The sequence below is a fragment of the Theobroma cacao genome, chromosome 1 (genome assembly GCF_000208745.1).
Source record: "Theobroma cacao cultivar B97-61/B2 chromosome 1, Criollo_cocoa_genome_V2, whole genome shotgun sequence".
In the NCBI taxonomy this organism is placed as follows: Eukaryota; Viridiplantae; Streptophyta; class Magnoliopsida; order Malvales; family Malvaceae; genus Theobroma; species Theobroma cacao.
The window spans coordinates 13,020,061-13,041,538 of NC_030850.1; the positions used below are offsets into that span (position 1 = coordinate 13,020,061).

Consider the following 21,478-nt stretch of genomic DNA (forward strand, 5'->3'; position numbering starts at 1 on the left):
AGTATATTAAACTTGCATTTAATAAACAAAGGTAATTCTAAAAATTAACATTACATTCCCGGCAAAGTAATTGTAAACCAAACAGCTGCAATGTTATCTTCTCTGCATTTTAATTATTATTTTGCTTATATACCAAATATTGTAATGTTATTTTTCTTACAATCACATTACCTATAATCATATAGCATTGTAAAATATCAAACGCCACCTATCTATAATTACATTGCATTCTAAAGTACTAAACGTCACCTAAAAATAAAATGAAAAGAAATTGTCTTCGTCTACTAAGGAAAATGAAATAAATCTTATTAATATTTATAATCAACAAAAATTATAAACCTTATTAATATTTATAATCAGAAAAAATTATTTCAAGTAAAAGTGATTCAAGGGAATTAGAATTCTTATTTATACTTTGGATAAATCTTATTAATATTTAAAATTAATAAAAATTATCTAGAATAGTAATTTAAATATAATGAATAAAAATATCCATTTTCACCAATTAAAAGTACAAGCAGCCATACTTTTATAAATACTGGATATTGTATCGCATGTGTTGTATGTGATTTGACAGGCTAATTACATCAAAAATTATATTAAAAATTGTAAAATTCATTTTCTACAAAATATTTAAAACAAAAAAACAAAATTAATTATTAAATATATTAAATTATAAACTTTAAGCAAGATAGATGAATCTTTAGCTAAATAAAAATTTATAAATTTGTAGAAAACAGAATAATAATTTTAAATTTTAAAGTAACAATCCACTTGGATAATAAGATGAAAGAAAAACAATCATCGCTATAAAAAAAAAGTGAATTTGCGTGATAAGAAAACTAATATCAAAATTACTAATAGATAGAATATTTCAAAATTTCCAATGAAGTATTTATTTATAATAGTGAAAACATGAAATAGTTAAAAACTCTTAGAATTCTAACTTTTAAAAATGAGTAGAATTATAGATTAATTAGATAATTAAATTAGATTAGAACTTTGTTAACATAGATAGTATCTAATTGAAAATTATTGAATGGAATTAAAATTCTTATTTATAAATTGAATAAATTTTATTATTTAATATTTATGATAATAAAAATTTTTAAAATCATAATTTTAAAATATAATAAATAAAAATGTTCATTTCATTGATCAATATTTTTTGACATTTATACTTATATATATAAATATATATATATAATAAATTATAAACGGATTATAATAAGAGAGATAATTACTAACATGTTTTAACCCATAAGAGAATTTTGTCAAAGGAAATGCAATATGCACATATCAAGTGACAGCCAATTTTTTGGAATTTCAAGAAAATTATTATGATTAATTAATTTCTCTTTCGTCCTTAGCCTAATAATGTGTCATACCACTGGGGAAAGACCCTCTTCTATTTTGGCATGATCCTGTACACAACCCAGCATGATAGCAGTCAGCATTAGCTTGCCTGCATACGGGAAATCCCTATGTTGCATCAATATTGCTTCTACAGATGAACGCTTATCATTCAGACTGGCTGCTTCTAAGTTTTCTTGTCTCAATGGCAGCACTTCATCAAATCCCTCTTCAATGGTTTCCGCTTTCGGACCATAACACCTATTTGAAGCCTGGAAAAGTATAGTTTGACTTAGCTGTTGCAAGGTTTCCTCGTCGCTCCACCCTTCGGTTACAGACGCTTCATAGAGCTGGCTCCAAGGATCCTGATCAGCAGCATTCTTCCAGCACTCTTCCAAAAGGTTCCTATGGCTCTTGCGAAACGATGAGCTAGTCCATGCAAATACATCAAAAACCTGCAAAGCTAGCTCTCTACTACTTTGCAGACACAGCTCAATAAGCTCCTCAGGACGAAGGAGATGCTTTTCAACATGTTGCATCGTGTCATCAGTAGGAAGAACTTCCATAATTTCTTCCTGCAGAAGACAACAAAAAAAAAAAGAATAAAGCAGATTAATATATTTGCATGTACCAATGCACTTGGAGCACTTGCGTAACATGATATAGAATGCCTAAAAGATTTCAAAAAGCAATCTGTAATATAGAATCTGAATCATTTTCCTAGTCTTCTCTGAGATTTTCAGAATCTCTCATCAAGAAAGAAATAGATGCAGAAACAATGAGAAGTAGGATAATTCACTCACATGACTAAAAATGACATTAAGGGCTCAGAGTGAGCCAAATATCATGGAAATTCTCATCAGATATTTTAGATGCCATATGGAATTCCATTATTCTTTTACTTAGAATAATACCCCATTACTTGCAGAACATCAAAAAAATATTATAGGAATGAAGAAATATAATAGAACCTAAGATCAGAAACTGTTTCGGAACTAGGCTAACTGATATTTTAGTAAACATGGAATATGTTGTTCTATTAAACAGGGGAACTACGTTGAACAAGAGAGGATGGAATTTCCAACATGCTTGCTTAAATAGTTCAATGATGGATAATAAGAGATGCACATGGCAGCATCTACAGCTTATAAAAACTTTTAAGAAATTTCGATTTATAAATACCTAAAAATTAGAAAATGTTTCACCCATGGACTGTATGTTCACAAGTAAGGGTGACGATAGGTTAGGCTAGTCAGCCGCTTGAGCACAGCTCAGTGAATACCTGAGCTCAAGCTTGAATCATCAACTGTTGAGAACTGCCAGAGCTTAAGCTCAAGTAGCTCAGAACCAAATTCAAGTTTTAATAGGATAGCTCCACCTACATCCCATGTGGTTTTAACTTATATTACATAACACCCTGTGATTAGTCCTATTCTCATTGGGGGTTACCCTATAAAAGTCACCCAATAATAATACCAAAATACTCTCAATTCAAAAATTATCCTCTTTGTTCACACTTATGGGCATTTTTCTAATTTTACTAAGTAACCCTTATAAGAACTTATCAACAGGATGCTACTTGAGAAAAAAAATCACAGGATGCTATTTGGAAAAGGGTTTATATTTGATGCACTGCTAGTATATAGATTCTACATGCTATAAGTGAATCAATTGTTGTCACCTCGTAAATAAATATATTTAAAAGTTGAGAACCATCAAAAATAAATACTCATAATTTAAAAATATTTATTTTGGAAACTTTTAAACTTTTACCTTTACACTTTTATTAGGTGACAATCTATGGTTAAGAGATAGTGTATAGATACTATACACCAACAGGGCATCAAATATAAACCCTTTGGAAAAAGTTTAAACCACAAGAAGTGTAGGGGGGAGCTTACACATTTAATAGTCAGCACAAACAGCTTGCGAGCCAAATTGAGTTTCCAATTCTTTTAATAATGTAATATATACATCAGTATAAACTATTAATATTTATCTATATATTTACAATTATTAATCAAGTTTCAATCTCCAGCTTGAGCTTTCCATTATCTCGATTCAGCTCAGCTTGATTACACCCATGTCCAGAAAGTATCACAATTTAATATGAATCACTAGAGATCATGACCTGATAAAGCATGCATCAGAAAGGACAAAAGACAAACACAGGGAAAAAAGATTCTCCTTGAACCCAACAAACCTGCAATCTCAAAATCTTCAAATCAGCTTCTATTCGTTTCACTTTTGGCTGAGAGTCAGGATCCTTACCTGATCATTAGGTGATAAAGAATCAGAAAGGACCAAAGGGAAATCAAAGAGCAATTTTGTGGGCCTAACCTAACAATAGTTAGAGCTTTAAAATATGTTTTTCGACTATTGGACAAGGAATATAATAAAAGAAGCAAAAACAGAGAAAGAATCATTATCCATTAACGATAGCATTCACATAATCCTTCAAAAAACACCCTTAACAAATGTAAACACTCTTGATAATCCAGATTATATTAACTAAATTTAACCATTTTCATATATTTATAACCATAAGCACCCTGCATTACCTTTTGGAAAAGTCCCGCTAGCTCTATGCATCCATGTCATTTTCCTTATTTTTCCATTTTGATCAAAAAAATTTTCAAGATTTCTCCTCTACCAAATCAGCATTTTATGACAATTGACAAAAAGAATGAAACTTTCCCATAAAACAGAAAATGAATTCAATGGAAAATACAAACCAGAACACAACCAAGAAATAAATGACAGCTAAGAAAATAGATACCTGCAAAGGCAGCTATCATGGAGAGGTTCAAAATTCGTCTTCTGTCAGCCAAAGTTGGTACAGGATTTGCATGGTCAGCATCAGTCTCATCTTCAGTGGTTGAAATAGAGTCCTCTTCTTGAGAAAGAGCCAATATATGAAGAGTTTCTGAAGCTGCTGAAAACTGATGAAGAAACACTTCATGAAGCCATAGGAGATCCCGATGATGATTTAAGAAATTAGATAGATCTTCCTGGAATTCCTCCCCAAGCCTTAGTAGCTTAGAAAATTGCTTCTTTTCATAAAGCTGCTTAAACACAAAGTAACTGAATCCACCTCTAGGTCCCACGCTCTCATGCTGCACAACAGATAATCTAAAGTTATTGTAGAAAAGCAGTGAGGTAACAAGGGGGAGAGAGGGAGAAAGCAGAGAATAGAGGGAAATCGGGCAGGAAAGGAGGAAGGAGAAGAGGAATTTAGGGACATTTTTGAAAAAAAAAACATGTATATTGGGGAAGGAACATAGAGAACCAAAGAGGGGAGAAATCTCAGCACTCAAAACTCAACTTTCACTTCATGATACTCATTGACTAAAAGCTACTAGAAATTGAAATAAAATAGATACTTATAGGCCATATCCTAAACCCTAACCTAAATTCCAAATACTATCTACAACCTAAATACACTAATAATTCCCAAAATACTAAAAATAACACTTGAACCTACAAAAATAAACAATAATAAGATTACAGTGAACATGTTTGTTCCATATATTATGGCAACTTGAAGCAAGCACTGCTTAGGAAAACGTAGGGAGATTTGTCCAAAAGTTGCCAATTGTGCATGAATAGTGACAGCACATGCTATTGCATACCTAAGAGGGGCGATGGCGCATGTTCAAGAAAATCAATGAACTGAAACAAGAAAGTGTGTCAAAGCAAACAACCATATACATACCATAAGATTTCTGAGCAATCCTGAATCATTGAGATCACAACATATGTTCCACATGGTCTGGTAGGCTTCATGTTGTTTTGATGTTGACAGCAAGCTTGAAGATAGTTTTCTTAGGATTTCTTGATTGTTCTCTTCTATGCTCTCAGTTATGTCCTGCAAGGATAAACAATTCAAGGATGTGCACAATTGGACAACAAGGAAGAAAAGAAGATATACCGGGTAGAAAAAGATTAACCTGATTCCCAGCTTCTACCAAACCTTTAACTTGTTGATAAAGGGAATCAAGAAGTGCATCCCTTCTACTCCAGTACTCATTTAGAAGACCTTTGTGTTCTTCTCCTCGCTCTATTTTAGCAGTGATAGCACCACTGGACACCTCAAGTAGAACTTCAGTTAGTGCTTCTAGATGAGAATATAGTTCTGATTTTGCTGACACATCAAGTTCCGATGTTTCCTTTAACAGCTGAAGCATGAAAGAAGCAATGCTCCACAGCCCATTACGCACCACCAGTTGACAATACCAAGGTGTTAAGCCCTCCGGTGGTGGATACCATAGGTGATACTCATTTTTGTAGTCCATCGCCGCTCGAAATATGGTAACACATGCATTTGAGAGTTCACAAGATCTTTGGATCTGAATTTCAACTGGCTGCTCCAAGCTGATTATATATTCTAGATGTCTTTCTAAGCAATAAAACACCTGATCAAAATCAGATACCTTGCTATAGAATACTTCAGCATTATCTCTGTCCATCAGAAGGACAGTATTTCGCCGGGCCCTCTCCCCAACTAACTGAATAAGATCCCAAAGAGCACCTGAAATTAGAGTTTCAGAACTTAAATGTGTGGAGCCAACTCCAGTTGAACGATTTTGGCTAATCACATTCTGTAGTTCCCTGAGTTGAATAATTGCAGAGAGCTTTTCACCATGTTCTAAGATGATTTGCAAAGAATGTCCTGCCAAAAAGCAATAAGTTAGGGATGATTTCTCTCCTTTTGTTTCTTTTATTATAAGGCAAGACAGCCTTGAAATAAATTATTTCACTCTACTGGGGAGACAAAATTCCCCCAGACCTGTACTAAATGATAAGGAAGGTGAAGAAATTGCGGCCAGATATAGCATCAAGAATAAAAAACTATTCACATGGTTCATGTCTAAGAGAGTCTGGCAATGAAAACAGTATTTTGTTGCATCACAAAGAAAGAATCTAAGATGCTACTCAGTTATCAAGATATGACCACCAGGAAAAGATAAGAACCTAAAATGCCACTCAAAATTAAAAATATCACCTCCACATGCTCACTTCACTGCAACTTGTTTATATATTGCAACCAGGAAACGCCCAGCTAAGTCTACAAGGTCATAAATTAACATATATGCTAAATAACAGTTCAAAACCAACCAAAAGGTAGATTCCTACTTAGAGTTCATATGCAGTGTACTCTGAAACATGGTGGAGACTACATAGTGTTGTGCACAAATAAACTCAAAAAGAAAAAAGGAAGAAAAAGATAAAAAAAAGAACTATCATACTCTGTCCAGAACATAACTCCTCATGGCACTTGGATAAAGCAAGAAACTGAAGAAATTTTTGATGCTTCTGCTGTTTATCCATGAGTTGAGCAGATATAATACCCAAAGAAACAATTTCAGCACCTCTTGTAGTTGTCCAGTGTTTAGCTAAGGTGTCAACAATTGATTTGCTTGTACGTACAAAGATACTAGTTTCTCCATCCCTTTCAAATGCCCCAGAATTCTTCAGCTTTTCTAGTGATCCATCAACCTTCCCAGATATCAAAAACTCATGGAAAAATTGACCTAGTAAAGCTTCTGATTCTTCATCTTGGGCAGTTCGGCGTATAATCCCAGTCATAACAGGTGGCTGTCTATCACCAGCATCCCATGCATCTGAACTAGCCCTTCTAGGAGCAACATTGCCAGCAAACATAAGGTTCCTTCTCTCTTCCTGTGCAGATCCTTCATTTGAGCTCCCCTTGCGGGACAAGCTTCGCTCAGGGGGTTCAACCCCACCAAGTACAACAGCCTTTTCTGGTATTGCCCATATTCCTGCTTTCTCAGTAAGCACAACCCATGCACCATCTTCCCCATCATCAGTAGAAGGAAGAACCGAAGCATCTAGAACTTTTCCAGCATCATAAGGTAAGTCAAATTGATAGAGCCAAGTAGAATTTCTATAATAGTGGGAGACTGTTGCTGTTCCGTCACCAGACAATATGATTGTCGATCCTGAGGGCTTGCCGCCAACTTGAAGTCTCATGGAGAATAAGAAGTCCTCGTCTTCTACCCTTGCTTTTGGGATTATTACTTGGATTGGAGCTTTTTTCTCTAAAACCCTTTCATGTACATCAGAGGATATGCTTACCCTTACCCCAGACTTATATTGCATGGTCAAAAGAGAATATTGAGTGTAACTTGAGCTGCTAACCCGGTCCTTGCAGAAGGTGGCAACAAGAACAGTAATCACTTTACCAGGATCATCCACTTGCAGGTCCAGAGGCCAGATTCGTTTTTGTCCAGCCAGATCCTTCTTAATACCCAAATCACCATCATTACCAACAATTTCCTGTGACCAAAGCTTTGATACTTCTATATCAGGACAGAGTTTGATGTTAAAACACTGTATTTCACGATCTGTCAGTAGGAGAAATTGTCGGTTGTGGTCTGAAACAGAAAAGTATCGAAGACGCCATATCATTGACCTTGGATATCCCTTGCTTCCTACAAGTTGACCAATACCAGTGCCTTGGGAATTTTGTATGTTTTGATATACTTTATCACATTGAATGCCACTGGGGCTGCAGTAAAATTGCCAAAGCTCACCACTGGAACTACACGCAAGGGCAACACATACATGTTGGGTACCGGGAATTGCAGAAGCGATCAAAGAGTTGAAAGAACTTGAACCAATAAAACTCATTCCATGCCTACTACGTTGCTGCTGCCTGCTTGTGGTGTTGTTGCCATCAATAGGTGAAGAAGTCACCAATGATTCATCAGAAGATGCAAAACTGGTAACAGGAGCATTTCCCACATCAGCAAAGATGTCAGACCAGTATACAACAGCTCGAGTTTTTTGGTTACACAAAACAATGCCAGCAGAGTAGCAATCCTTTGGAACTTTGTTTGTTCCTTTCGAGGTGCTATTCCAATTGACAACAGTAAGCAACCAATTATTACAGTGATAGGAATTTCTCCCAACATCTGCATTCTCTAAAACATCAGAAGGAAGTTCAAGAGTAATACATTTCTTCGAAGCTGCAGATGACAAATAACTCCAGATAAAGATTTTGTTCCCACATATAATCCATGATAGGCATGTTCCCTTTTCCATTCCACCCGATATACAAACATCAGCTGGCACATATTAGACAGAAGCATCAAATTAGCCTTTTCAAAGGAATCACATAGAATCTGGAAATAGTTAATCATAGGAGCCAGCAGCACTGACCAGGAAGACACTTCCGCAGAAAACTGGTCTGTTCATCATGAACAACTTGTGGGAACTCTCCAACAAACACTGGCTTAATTGGATCTAATTCATCCCCCTTCTCATTCTTGTTGGCTGGTGGAATTCTGCATACAATAGGACACAATATTAAAAATATTACTAACCAAGACTTTAAACCACAGACAGACACAGAAAGGAATTAAATTCATAACTCTTGAGATCTATAAAAACATTAAGATGCAAACAACTTGATGCAGGAGCAATATGAGGCATAGAGCTCTACCCTTGTTTTAGATTTGCAATTATCTATTTTTAGGAAGTAAGGTATTTTGGCAACTTTTGTTTAGGTTCATTGGGGTTTTTACCTAGTAACTTGGAGATGAAGCACTGATACTAAATACATAGGCTTTTCATATTTATTCTGGAGTATGTTTCTTTGTTTTAATGACAGGTTAGAGTTTGCAACTCTTTCTCTTTAAATTTGGATGTGGTTCTAAATGAACCCTTACAGGTTAGGCATTCTTTCTTTCCAATCTCCTACTCATCTAGCCATGTATTTTATTTCCTCTATTCTTTTTTAATTATTTTCAACATTAATCTCTAATCAGATCTAAATCAAGGCATAAATCATAGTATAGGTTGAGATCTAACTCATCCTGCATCACAACTAAAGCATGTGTAACCTACACATAAAAGGCAATTGGAACCATTATTTGATGAGACGTAGAAGTAAATTCCTTGAAAAGTTTTCAGAAAAATACAAAGGAGTGAGGCCAATTGCAAGACGATTGATCAGAAGACTCAACTTTTTAAGATTGCAAAGCATGACTGCGGCAATTTGCACGTCATGCAACATTCAGTTAAACATCATCCACAAGAAGGAATAACCTCAACTGTTAAACTAATCCTAGCCTTCATTTCTTGAAATATCCAGCTTCAGATTCTTCAACTAAAGCAAGTTTTATTAGAAAAAAAAATTCTACAGTTTAATTAGGTTCTATTCTTGCTTGCACAATCCCACATTTCTTCAGCTTAATTTAAGGAGCATAATTTCAGAATATAACTCATAGAAGAAACCTTTTTGAAAGGGAAATACAAAGAAATACGCACAAGATTATGATCCAAAATTCAAATTAAATTCCAACATTCAGAAATCATAAGATTCTAGCTCAAGCAGAAAGCTCAAAATGAAACAGCGAATGCTACCTAGCAAGAACAGACAAGCGAGGAGCCCAAGGAGCGGGAGTGCCAGTGTTTGGGCGATCGGGAATCGAAGTCTCGTGCGCTGATTTACGGTTCACAGTATATGGAGTAACAGGAGAATCAGGTGTGGCTAGATTTTGGCCTAGATTTCTCTCCTTTCGTGAGCTTAATTTGCTTCTCTTCAATCCTGGTGAGAACATTTTTTCTCTTTTTCTTCCACTGTTTTGATGGGGGGGGGGGGTTTAGGGTTTACGAGGGTTGTTTCTTTTTTGAGAAAAATGGAGTGAGGCTTCAGAGCGTTGGAAGTGGGAGAAAAGAAATTTGAATTGCTTTTCGGTCATCAGAGGACAGAGGCTATCCCATGCGGTTGGGTCCATGGCTTTGATTTAAAACGCTTGCCTTAGTTGCTTGCCAATTTTTTTTTTTATTATTATTATTTGGATTGGGTTGGATTGCATTGGATTGGATGGTTAAATTTTGTATTGATTTGTAAATAAAATCATAAATTTATATTTTTATTTTAAATTAAAACCGAATTTTGAGGAAACTCATTTACTATGAACCTTAAACTAAGTAGCAATCAAACTGAATTATTAAATAGGTTGGAGTTGTTTCTTTTTTCCCGAAATAAAATTTCTTGTCTAATTATTTATGGAATAGCAATTTCTTGGTCCTGACCCAGACAGGTATCGGCATCTTTTCTTTTAATAACACCTAACCAATTTGTTCAAACCCTAAAACATTGTACAAGTTTTTTCTTTGCAAATAAAGTTGGCGTAAACACAAACGAGAAATTTGCAAGACTTACCTCCAATGAGTATATCAGGCACATTAGAGTCACAAGCTCCCATTATATTAATTAATGATAATAATGATTTCCAACCAAGATTAGTCGCACTCAAAACAGCAGATGCTTCTCCAGATATGAAAACTTAATATATAGATTCTAAACATACAAATAAAGATATTATTTTCCTGTATTAACGGGGAAATATGCAGCATTTTGGGTTTCACATTTCAGAAGCTTTTCAAATTGCACAGTCGCAGCTTCAATTTTTTCAGACAACACAAGCGCTGTAGCATCTCTGCAAGGGAATGTGAATGTCCAAGAGTGAATATCTTCACTATGGTACCTACCAACCTATCACCATTTCCTTGATACCAATATAAATGGCACTCTGCTTCACGGAATAAGACACATGATACAGCATGACATCAACAGATGACAAATATATTAAAAAGGCTTGTATATGTAAAAGAGTTCTTGAAGGAAGAACTATCAGCAACTCCTTGACAGATTTAAGACAAAAAAAACGTTTAGCTTTTTCCCTACTTTTTGCTCCCTAAACAACAAGAAAAACTACATATACGTACATAAAAGCATAATTTGCATCATGGTTCCAGCTTCAACGAAACAACACGTGACTGTCTGTTGCGCTTTGCCACCTTGACAAAGACTACTGAAAGGCAAGAAGGAGCCCACCATGGCCTGCGAACTTTTTGCTCTCCTTTTAGGCAAGCCACTGAAGAATACATTTTAAATATATCAATCAATTTGAAACGTTTCTACTTGTGAGAATAAGTTCCTCTTGTTTGTGCACACAACAAACAGAGAAGAGCTCCCTAAAACAAATTGTTTCTTGAATAGCAATCCCAATATCACTAAACCATTTGAAAGTTACAGCATACTGTGGCCAGCCTCTCTCATGTAAACAGGCATCAACAAATCTTAATCCAACCAGTATTCCTATTTTAGCAATTCATACACAAAAGGCACTGCTCCCCCTTGGGTGTCAGAAGTTGTTGTTTGATGAGAGTGGGCAAAATGTTCATGCTTCGTAGGTAAATGATGCATACTGTCTTGTTCCAGCGAATCTAAATCAGTCAATGCCTGGTTGCTAGACAAATAATGCATGCACCAGAGAAACGCTCCTATGTTTTGAAAACCAGTGCAACTGAAGAAATACTACTCACAGAAATATGTCTCTTATCATAAGAACACTGACAAATAATCAAGCAATTTTTAAGATTGAAGTAGCTTCCAATGATTGAGAGGCAAAAGTTTTTTGCATGGAAAGAGAGCAAGCGAGAGAGAGAGACCTTTAATTCGTCTGAGTTCCTTGCATAGTGTGATGAAGTCTCCCCACTTCATATGGCATCGCCTTATAAACCGAAGAATTTGTTCAGTTGTGAACATGGACATGCCTTCTAGGTATTCCCCATTGACACCATTTTCTTTGAAAATCTGGCGGTAGCTACCTAGATTTATCTCTTCCAACCACATACCAACATCCTGCCAGGATAAAAAAGACCACAGCACAAAAGCATGCCATTGAATCAAACGTCCATATCAAAAACTACTCATGTTAAAGGTTAAAATGACAACATGTTACAAATTCTTCACCAAGAAGGAACTGTTGGTTTAGATAAACATCATAAAATGAACACATTTTGCAGCACTGTTCAGTAGTAATGGCTCAATTTGTGCAAAATTACCTTGTTACTCAATTTTCCATTTTTCTTTTGGGGGTTAACCAGATGTGTCACTATGAGTTTCCATAATCCGAAAGGTAATGATGATGAAAAGAAAGGTCGTGTGCTTAATTATTTTCTCCATGTCTAGCCTTCAAAGTTGCATGTAACAATGTGCATTGTTGCTACGTTGGTTCACCAAAAACATGCAGTTGTTGAATGCCTCATCATTTGACAAGCAGATACAAAAATACATGTCGTCCATGCAGGATAAAGATATATAAATACATAGCTAATGCACCTTTCAAAAAATTAAACATGGCATTCCAAAAAGGTCATAAATGTCTAATATCTTGAACATAAACAGACCTGTCTTCAAAAATGAATACCCAACTGATGGACCTATTGATTTTTCCAGTCATCCTCCGAAAAGAAGTCTCCCTCCAATGGGGACTTCACCACTAAAGAGGTAACACCAAGTTCCCACGCTAACTCCAAAATCTGCACCCAGGAAATTATTTTCCTTTTTCTTTCTTTCTCACTTTCCTTTAGCCTTTAGACTTGAATAATTGACAACTTGTATGAAATTGGGGTAATCTTGTCAATTGGGAATATAACAAGTTTGCGTGAGAATATCTTTAATTAGAATGTCAACACAACAGATTGGGTTAAGGAGAAATTTGATATACAATATCGCAGGTACCAAGACCATAGAAGCACTTATCCACTAAGTTGTTATGGTTGGACAGCCACACATCTAAGAAAATTTCATTTATCCACTCAAACAACATCACCGTGACCTTCGCCAACAACCTTCAATAAGGGTGCTCATCACTATAAATGCAAGTTTTGACACAGACAAAATGAAATGCAGAGAAGATCCAATTGCAATACATATCTGAAACCACAATCTAGGCTCGTTTGTTAGGGCAGTGTGTGGGGGCTCCTCACCACTGCACCCCCCACCGCACTGCGCTGCCCTAACAAACAGGGCCCTGGTAATCAAAAAGCATACAGTATACAAAAAGAAGAATCACCACAAAACAATATCAACACCTCTAACCCCACAACTAAATAGATCATGCCAACCATCCCAACACAAAGAGGGTAAAAATAGCAACATTGAACAATCATTTTCTAATGAAATGCTAACAGGTCATTCATAAACAAGAGGGCAGGCTCAAAATCACCTAAAACAGAGCCAACAGAAAATTGGTTCATTAAAATACAAGTATTCTATACCAGGAGATAGAGAAAGAGAGAGATTGAAACCACAAGGTCCAAGACCATAGAGAACTAAATTTTCATTTACCAAAATGATAACAAGGAAACCGAAAAACAAGTTTCCTTAGCTAAGGCCTAATTTTGATCATGAGGAACAACCAATAAAAATTTATCGCCTTTACGATTAATTGATATCAATCCATTCACTTTAACAGTTTCCAATAATCAAAACCAAAAATCAAAATATTACAATAATTAAAATTTTTGACAATCAGCAAATACCCATTTTTCTCTTACAGACTCTTTTTTTTTTATATAATTTAATCAAAATAAGTGAAGAAATGTCACCATCAAAACTTCCAACTGAGAAAATGATAATATGATTAGCAAAATTCCCCATTCAAGTAGCAATACTAAAATATCACACAAAGAAAAACTCAAGATCTAAACTTTACAGGAGTAAAGATCCCAAAAAAAGAAGAAGACGAAGAAAAAAAGAAATACCTCAACAGTCCATATGAAGAAATCGAGTGGCTCAGGCGGGTTTTCTTTGCTCATCTCCTCTATTATTTCAACCAAAATTCACCGATTATATTTACCACCAACTTCCCATCAAAATTTACCGCCGCTTACAACGAAAATCTAATTAAAACCAAAAAAAAAAAAAGGCAAGAAAGAGCTATCCCTTTGATTCCCGGCAAAAGAAAAAAAGAAAAAGGAAAACCAGAGAAAAAATGGTTTTGAGGTTAGAGTGACAGTTGTTGAGATCCCAACCCTTCTTCTCCTTTGTTTTTTTTTTCTTGTTCTCTTTCTTATTTTATTTTATTTTTATTTTTCTCGGGAAGCAAACACCAGAGCGAGAGAGAAAGAGATGAGAAATGAGGAAAAAAAAAAAAAGGGAAAAGCCTACCGTGTGAGAAAGAGAGAGTAAGAATTTTAGGTTGGATTTTTTTCTACATTTGAGATTTCTGAGAATTTAGATTGAAAATTATCTTAGAGAGAGAGACAGAGGAACGGTGTAATAATAAAGAGAAACAGGAAAAAATAGGAGAGAGCGAGTAAGAAGTTAATGTAACATACTCGCACTGTTGGCTTAAGATTTAGTTTGGAGTGATGGGTCATCGTTTCGTTGCTTTTTTTAGTTCTCGTCCTTATTTCCCTTTCCCCACGCGATCTATGTCTCGGTCCCCCCACGCGCTCTGTTTTCTCATTTTGTGTTGTGTGTTTGATTTTGTTTATAAACAGAATTTGCCAAAATTTGTAGTACTAGGTTATGCGTGAGCAAAGGAGAATATATAAGATTTTGAAGGGAAGATTTTAAATGGGCAAGTGAAAAATTAGAATGAATATAATTAGAAGTAAAACCTCATCATATATCACCCTGTTCCACTGTTGTTCTATATTTTTCTATTTTATCCACGTCCTAGCAAATGCAGTAGAGTTGCTATTCGTACACATATGGATGAGCTCTAAATTGCTTGGAATTTATAAATGCATTATCTTCTTCTATAAATTTTGATTCTATAATTGTCTTTCTTCTTACCCGAATATATTATATAATCGTTACTCTATAGAAGTATGAGATTAACACTAAGATTTTTGGTAATAATTTTAGATTAACCTCAAATTGTATGATAAGGAATGAATTTTTAACTTCATTAGCTATGTACTAGTTAAGGAGTTTTTCTCTTACAACTTTTTTTTTTTTTGAGATATTAAATTTGGTACCGATTTATTTGGTATAATTGAGAACATAAAATTTTTACTAAAATCTCATTACACTCTTATCATTCGAATTAAATCCAAATGAGTTATTTAAATTATTTTTTTTCTAATACATACCACCACAATCATTTTTAACAGCAATATTATCATTATACTCGAGTAATAACGCCAAACATAACAATTAATTACACGATCACAATGCCTCCCCTTTACTACATAATAGTGAGTTATCAAAGTTTTAATTGATTATGTTAGTTACGTCTCTTTATTGACACATAAATATACATGAATGTATCATGCATATCTCTATTAATTTGGAGAGGAATTTCCCCAACATAGCTTAGAATTTCTCTCTCTACCTAAACCCTTTAATATCTATTTATTTGTGTAATTTATTTCTCCCTAAATCATAGTTGGTCTTGACTACCTACTCTCTCTCTCTCTCTTAATGTTGTTGTTACTCTTGGGTTTTACCTCTGTTTTAAGTTTTATCATCGCTCTTCGGTACCATATTGCTCATTAACTTCCTTCCATACCATTATTCCCGGTTGCAAGTGTATTGAGGCTTAGTGCTAATAAAATCACTTTGCCAAAAAAAAAAAAAAAAATCTTTTTATCCACTTGTCAAGATAGGTAAACATTCATTTAAATTGGTAATGTGATTATTTTTATTAGCTATATTGTGATCATAATAAAATGTTACATTAAAATTATTTTTTTTTCTTACCAAATATTGCAAAATAATTTTATCATTTACGTTATAAGGAATGTTCATTAGAAATATATTTGATGCATTTATAGTCTTGACACCTCATTAATAAAGTATTATTTTGAAATAAATAAAAAGTTGATATTAAAACTTGCTTTATCTACTTTTTTTTTAATATCTCATTAATAAAGTGTCAAGATTTGATGATTTGACGTTATATAAAAACTATACATGATTAGTACATAAAATATAAAATCAAGTTAATTACTTATCTCGTATAGAACATTTTGTGTGGTGTGGAATGAAAATATTAAGTATACTTCCTTATATTTTAATAAAAGAATTACAATAATTATAACAAATTGTGGTTGTACTCTTATGCAAACTGCACATTTCAAATAGTAAAAGCAGCAGTTTAGTGACTTTAGCCTATGTCTCAAATAGATTCTATAGAAAATAAAGGGCCTTAATTCTTTATCAAGACAACATGGCCCATCTCATCATTAATCTTTTTCTTGAGTTACTTACTACACCTCATAATGTGATCAAACAATAAGAGAAAACATATCAACAAGAGATTGGTTCAATTGGTACTCTTTGTCTCCATAAGAGAAATTTTAATTTTAAATTTAAATTTTATCAATAATTTTTCCATTGATGTTAATTATTTAATGATTTTTATTCCACGTCTAACACATATCTTTCTTTTATCTAAAGCTAAATAACCTAATTACGTTTTGATATTTTATTAATAAATTATAATACTTTATTCACCTCGTAATTAGTATTTAAATTTGATTTTTTTAATCAATTTTTAAAATTTGACAACTTTTTATTTGTAAATAATTATTAAAAAAATACTCTTCCAAAATTTTGTCTAAATTAGGTTCGAAATGTTTATTTATTAAAATTTAATTTAATTAAATGTTATAAATAATTAAAGTCAAAGTTGAAAAGATCAAACTAAAAAAGTATTTAGGAACTACTGGGGTAATACCGTCTTTCTTAAGCGATAAGGGCAACATTGTCCATTTGGTTTTTTCGTAGAACTATTTATCTATTTTAACAGAAAAATAGGTAACAGGCTAAAAACGAAGACACGGTCTATTCCAAAGTATCTAGTTTTCAGTTTAGTCCCACGTGGTCCAGTCCTGTCGAGATTGTGCAATGTACCGGCAAATGATTATGATGTAACTGGTGGGGGGCCCATCATTCCTTAATAAAAAATGGCGGTGATTAGGGTAAGTAAACTGATGAATTGGATTGTATAGTTTTATTATGCATTGAAACTTAAATCTAACGGTGATTAGGGTTAGGGATGGAGCTAGTCAAATTTTATTGGAGAGGTTAAATACAATTAAATAAGAGTTAAAAATTTTAAAATCTTAATATGTTAAATTTAATCAATAATAAAATATTGATAATAGAAATATGAAACTAAATATAAAGCTATAATTTGTAAAATATAAATAGTTAAAAACAGTATATAAGATTAATAATTTTTTATATAATCAAAATTATTCAAATACTATTTATTCAAGATAATTTCATTTAAACTAATATAAAATGTAAAGCATATAAAAAAATATATTCGAGTTATTTTTTTTTTATAATCAGGATTAATAAAAAAATGATACGTTGATAAAATTTTAAATAATAATGTAATATTACAACTTATATTTGNTATTTTTTTTTTATAATCAGGATTAATAAAAAAATGATACGTTGATAAAATTTTAAATAATAATGTAATATTACAACTTATATTTGAGAATTATATAATAATTTATTAATTTTTAAATATTAAAATCATAAAAAATAAAATTTATGTAATATAAAAAAGAAGAATATAGCAAGTAGAAGGTAGATATCACATATTACATAACAAAAAAAAAAAAGAAAAGAATATGGTTAATGGTTTGTAGAAATTTGAGAAAGAATATTTATAGAAACTTATAACATATGAACAAATAAAAAATAAATATAAATAATAATAATAATATAAATTAAAAAAATTTAAAGTTAAGTAAGATAAGTGAAATCATATTATTATTTTTTATTTATATTAATTATTAAATAAAACATTATTTTGAGGGAGGTAGTAATAGAATATATAAAAAAATTTAAAAATTTTTATATGTTATGGAATAAATTTTAAAAGTTTTGGGGGGCCATGGCGCCCCCATCACATAAGGAAGCTTCGCCCCTAATTAGGGTAAGTAACTAGGTAGATTGACTTATATGGTCCTATCATGGATCGAAACTAATTAACATATCTAATAAATAATGGAAGACTCATATTTTTATATCAAAAACTCACTCATCTTTCATTGATGTGAGATCTGTAACATTTTACCCCACTCAATTGTGCAACACTGTCGTTACATTGGCTTTTTTACCCACAGAGGAGAAAGACTCTTATACTAATCTAGATCTACCTCGATCTTTGTATCTCTCATAAGACTCCACTTTTAGAACTTAAGTAAGCTTATAAATCACGAGTTCACGTTTTCAACCCAAAAGACATATTTGATAAGTGGTGGAAGACTAATGTTTATATAGCCAAGATCCACCTTATTTCTTTTTGTTTTTTATGTTGAAAATTTTTCAAGGCCTAGCTACCGTATTAAAATTTAATTAATAAATAAAATAAATTACATAAGGAGGGCGCGAAACACCTTACCTTTAGATTTGTAAGAAATATCGAGAATAAACCCTACTTAAGATATTACTTGCCATGAATTTTCAAACATGCAAAGAATGAGTAATAGCAATGGTTTATATAAATCTAAATAAAAATAATAATAATAACAAATTAGGAGTACTACTCCCTCATATTTATTTGAACCTAACATATGGTAAATTAAGTTTATCTAATTATAACATACCTCGTAATTCGCATTGCTCCTGAGTGAAAACGTGCAACCCACACCATTTATTATTGATGTGGGATATGTGATAAGTCCATCATACTTAAAAATTAAATAGATTAAATAGTTTTAGAAAATTAACTAAAACTCACTAAACATTAGGGAAGACCAAACCTATCAAATATAAAATTGATTCGGTCGATTCGGTTTTAGATTAATGGATCAAAATTTTATCACTTTTTTTTTTATAAATTACAATATTAAAACTTATAAATTTCATCCATAATTATAAAATATACAAAAAATCTAAATATAAAAGAAAACATACATTTGTTTCTTCACTCACACTTAGTAAAGGCTTGGTTTACTTTCCATCAACACATAAGTTCGAGTTCTTATACAACAAAAGTTTAAACATTTTATATTTTATTAATAAATTAATAATTACAAATAATTATAAACTTTAATATATTTATATTAAACTTTACTATATAATGAATAATTATTAATAATAATGTCTTTAGATATTCATAATATGTTAACATTAATGTATAATATAATATACTTAATATTACTAAATTATAAACAAACCAATATTATTTTATTCTTTATTTATAATATATTTTTTATTAATTATTAACAAAATTAATTATTTTATAAAATATTAATTACTTATTTATAATAAGTATAAGTAATATGTTAATTTTATATAGTATATATTTATATGTATTACTTTATTATATATATTTATATATGAAATTAATGACACAATTTATATGTTATAATTTTTATTTTAAAGTTTGTATAAATATTAACTAATTATAAATAATATGTTATTAAAACTAAGGTGATAACTAATAAAGTTATTAAGTGTAATCATATAAATAAAATTTATTATAAGTTGTAGTAATACTCATGTACAAATTAAATATATGTATATATATAATATATTTATACAATTATATATATTCATAATATTTTGTATTATGAAATATTACTAAAGTGTAATAATTATAACATATTAATAAGTGCGATATTTACTATCATATATTATAATGTTAAGATATAAGTTATATCTTTTAAAATATATAATTTGTAAGTTCATATTAATACAAATTTATAAATAAATATATAATTAATATTAAATTAGTATAATTTAATTTATATACGTACATATAATAGATTATTATATTTTAAGTATATTATTAATTAAGTTTATTATCAATTCTTCTTAATATATATATATATACAAAATATTTTTTATATGTATATAATTAGTTTAGTTTAGTTTTTTGGATGAATTGACTCAAAAATTTTAAAATTGAGAACTTTCTAAAAAATCAATTAGATTAAATATTTTGAATTAATTGATTCAATAGATCAATTAGACTAAATCATTTTACTCAAATTAGATTAATAATTAATCTGATTTAATTTTACTCAACTTCGACAGTGATGATGTTGGTCAAGGTTAAAACGAAAATAGGTCATGAAAATCACGGTAATGTGTGACTGGGAAGGCCCATGGCTCAGGTGCACGTGTAGCATGTGGTGAAGTTAGGGTACAGTTATGTTCTGGGCTTTGGCTACCGCATTTTAAGGATTGCTGACTTCGAATTAGAGGCGCGGGTGGATCGGTTCAATTTTCTTCATGTTGACAAAAATACCTCAAATTTGTCTCTAAATTTTTATATTAAATTAATGAAAAGGATTTTTGTTGTTATTATTCTTTCTGTCGTAAATTTATTATTTCTATTTAATTTTCATAAAATTTAAGAAAAATATTTTTGATTTTAAATTAAAATATTATTTTTTTATAAATTGATTTTTCATAATTTTTAATGTTAAAAAGTAAAAAAATTATGGAAAAAATATTAAATATTTAAAAAATTATAATTTTGAGATTTTTAAAAAAAGATTGACAAACAAAATGAGCAAAAAAGTATTTTTTTTACAATAAAAAAATTGAAATTCAAGTTGAAATCATATTTAAAAATTATTATATTAAGATCAAATTTAATTACATTATTATTATTATTTATTTTTTACGGTCGAATAACAAAAGGTAGCACATCGCAGCAGTGATTGTGATGAAATGAGTCTTGCTTGTGTGGACTTTGGAAATGGGAACAGCCTGCACATCTTCGCCCATAATCCTACTTTGACCGCCCGCATTTTCTTTTCTTAATTTGGGTGAGCCTCACTTTCATCTATTTATTTGTATTTTTCCTTTTAAAAAAAGAGTCAAAACCATTTAATATGAGAATTAAATAGATTAGTGAGAGGCTGCGTAACGCAATCTTTAGAACCCAACTTCATCAAAGGAGCCCAAACACAATATGAAATCGACTTTGCATCACATTTGGCGAATAAAGACATAAGAATATTAAGTATATGACAGTCTTACTATTATATCGAAATATGTCTAATATAGGTTAAGTAAGCTAACTCTTAAGTAGTAATTGACTTCGATTAACATATAACTTATTAATTATGTTAATAAATTAATTCATATAACTTAGCACTTCTTGATTATTGAAACTTAATTATTAATATTCAATTACTAGAGTAATCATGTTTTAATCAATTAACTTCTAATTGATACGTCATATGGTGTGTAGAGGGTATATTATTCAATAAAAAAATTGTATATCACATTATTAGTAAAATTTTTGACATGATTATTTAATTATATTATCTGACATCAAATAATTTTTTTAAAGTCCAAATCGTGACA

At 31.5% G+C, this 21,478-nt stretch overlaps 2 protein-coding genes across 2 annotated transcripts; both read right to left on the reverse strand.

The window, feature by feature from the left end:
- LOC18612445 (nuclear pore complex protein NUP133) lies at nt 1,315-10,087 on the reverse strand. The gene is made up of 8 exons (XM_007049247.2): nt 9,745-10,087; nt 8,539-8,663; nt 6,603-8,444; nt 5,304-6,025; nt 5,069-5,221; nt 4,133-4,469; nt 3,557-3,624; nt 1,315-1,928 (listed from the first exon to the last, which is right to left on the reverse strand). The coding sequence occupies exons 1-8, from the start codon at nt 9,939-9,941 to the stop codon at nt 1,383-1,385; spliced, it is 3,990 nt and encodes a 1,329-aa protein (XP_007049309.2). The 5' UTR covers nt 9,942-10,087; the 3' UTR covers nt 1,315-1,382.
- On the reverse strand, nt 10,695-14,468 carry LOC18612446. The gene is made up of 3 exons (XM_007049251.2): nt 13,942-14,468; nt 11,842-12,034; nt 10,695-11,264 (listed from the first exon to the last, which is right to left on the reverse strand). Exons 1-3 carry the CDS (start codon nt 13,993-13,995, stop codon nt 11,134-11,136), a joined length of 378 nt encoding a protein of 125 aa, XP_007049313.1. The 5' UTR covers nt 13,996-14,468; the 3' UTR covers nt 10,695-11,133.

Coding starts and splice junctions, on each gene's coding strand:
- LOC18612445 (XM_007049247.2), bottom strand. CDS start 9,941: ATGTTCTCACCAGGATTGAAGAGAAGCAAATTAAGCTCACGAAAGGAG. Junction 5,222..5,303: donor TGGTAGAAGCTGGGAATCAG/GTTAATCTTTTT, acceptor TTATCCTTGCAG/GACATAACTGAGAGCATAGA. Junction 4,470..5,068: donor GATTGCTCAGAAATCTTATG/GTATGTATATGG, acceptor TCTGTTGTGCAG/CATGAGAGCGTGGGACCTAG.
- LOC18612446 (XM_007049251.2), bottom strand. CDS start 13,995: ATGAGCAAAGAAAACCCGCCTGAGCCACTCGATTTCTTCATATGGACT. Junction 12,035..13,941: donor TCTTCATATGGACTGTTGAG/GTATTTCTTTTT, acceptor TTATCCTGGCAG/GATGTTGGTATGTGGTTGGA. Junction 11,265..11,841: donor GGAACTCAGACGAATTAAAG/GTCTCTCTCTCT, acceptor TGTATTCTTCAG/TGGCTTGCCTAAAAGGAGAG.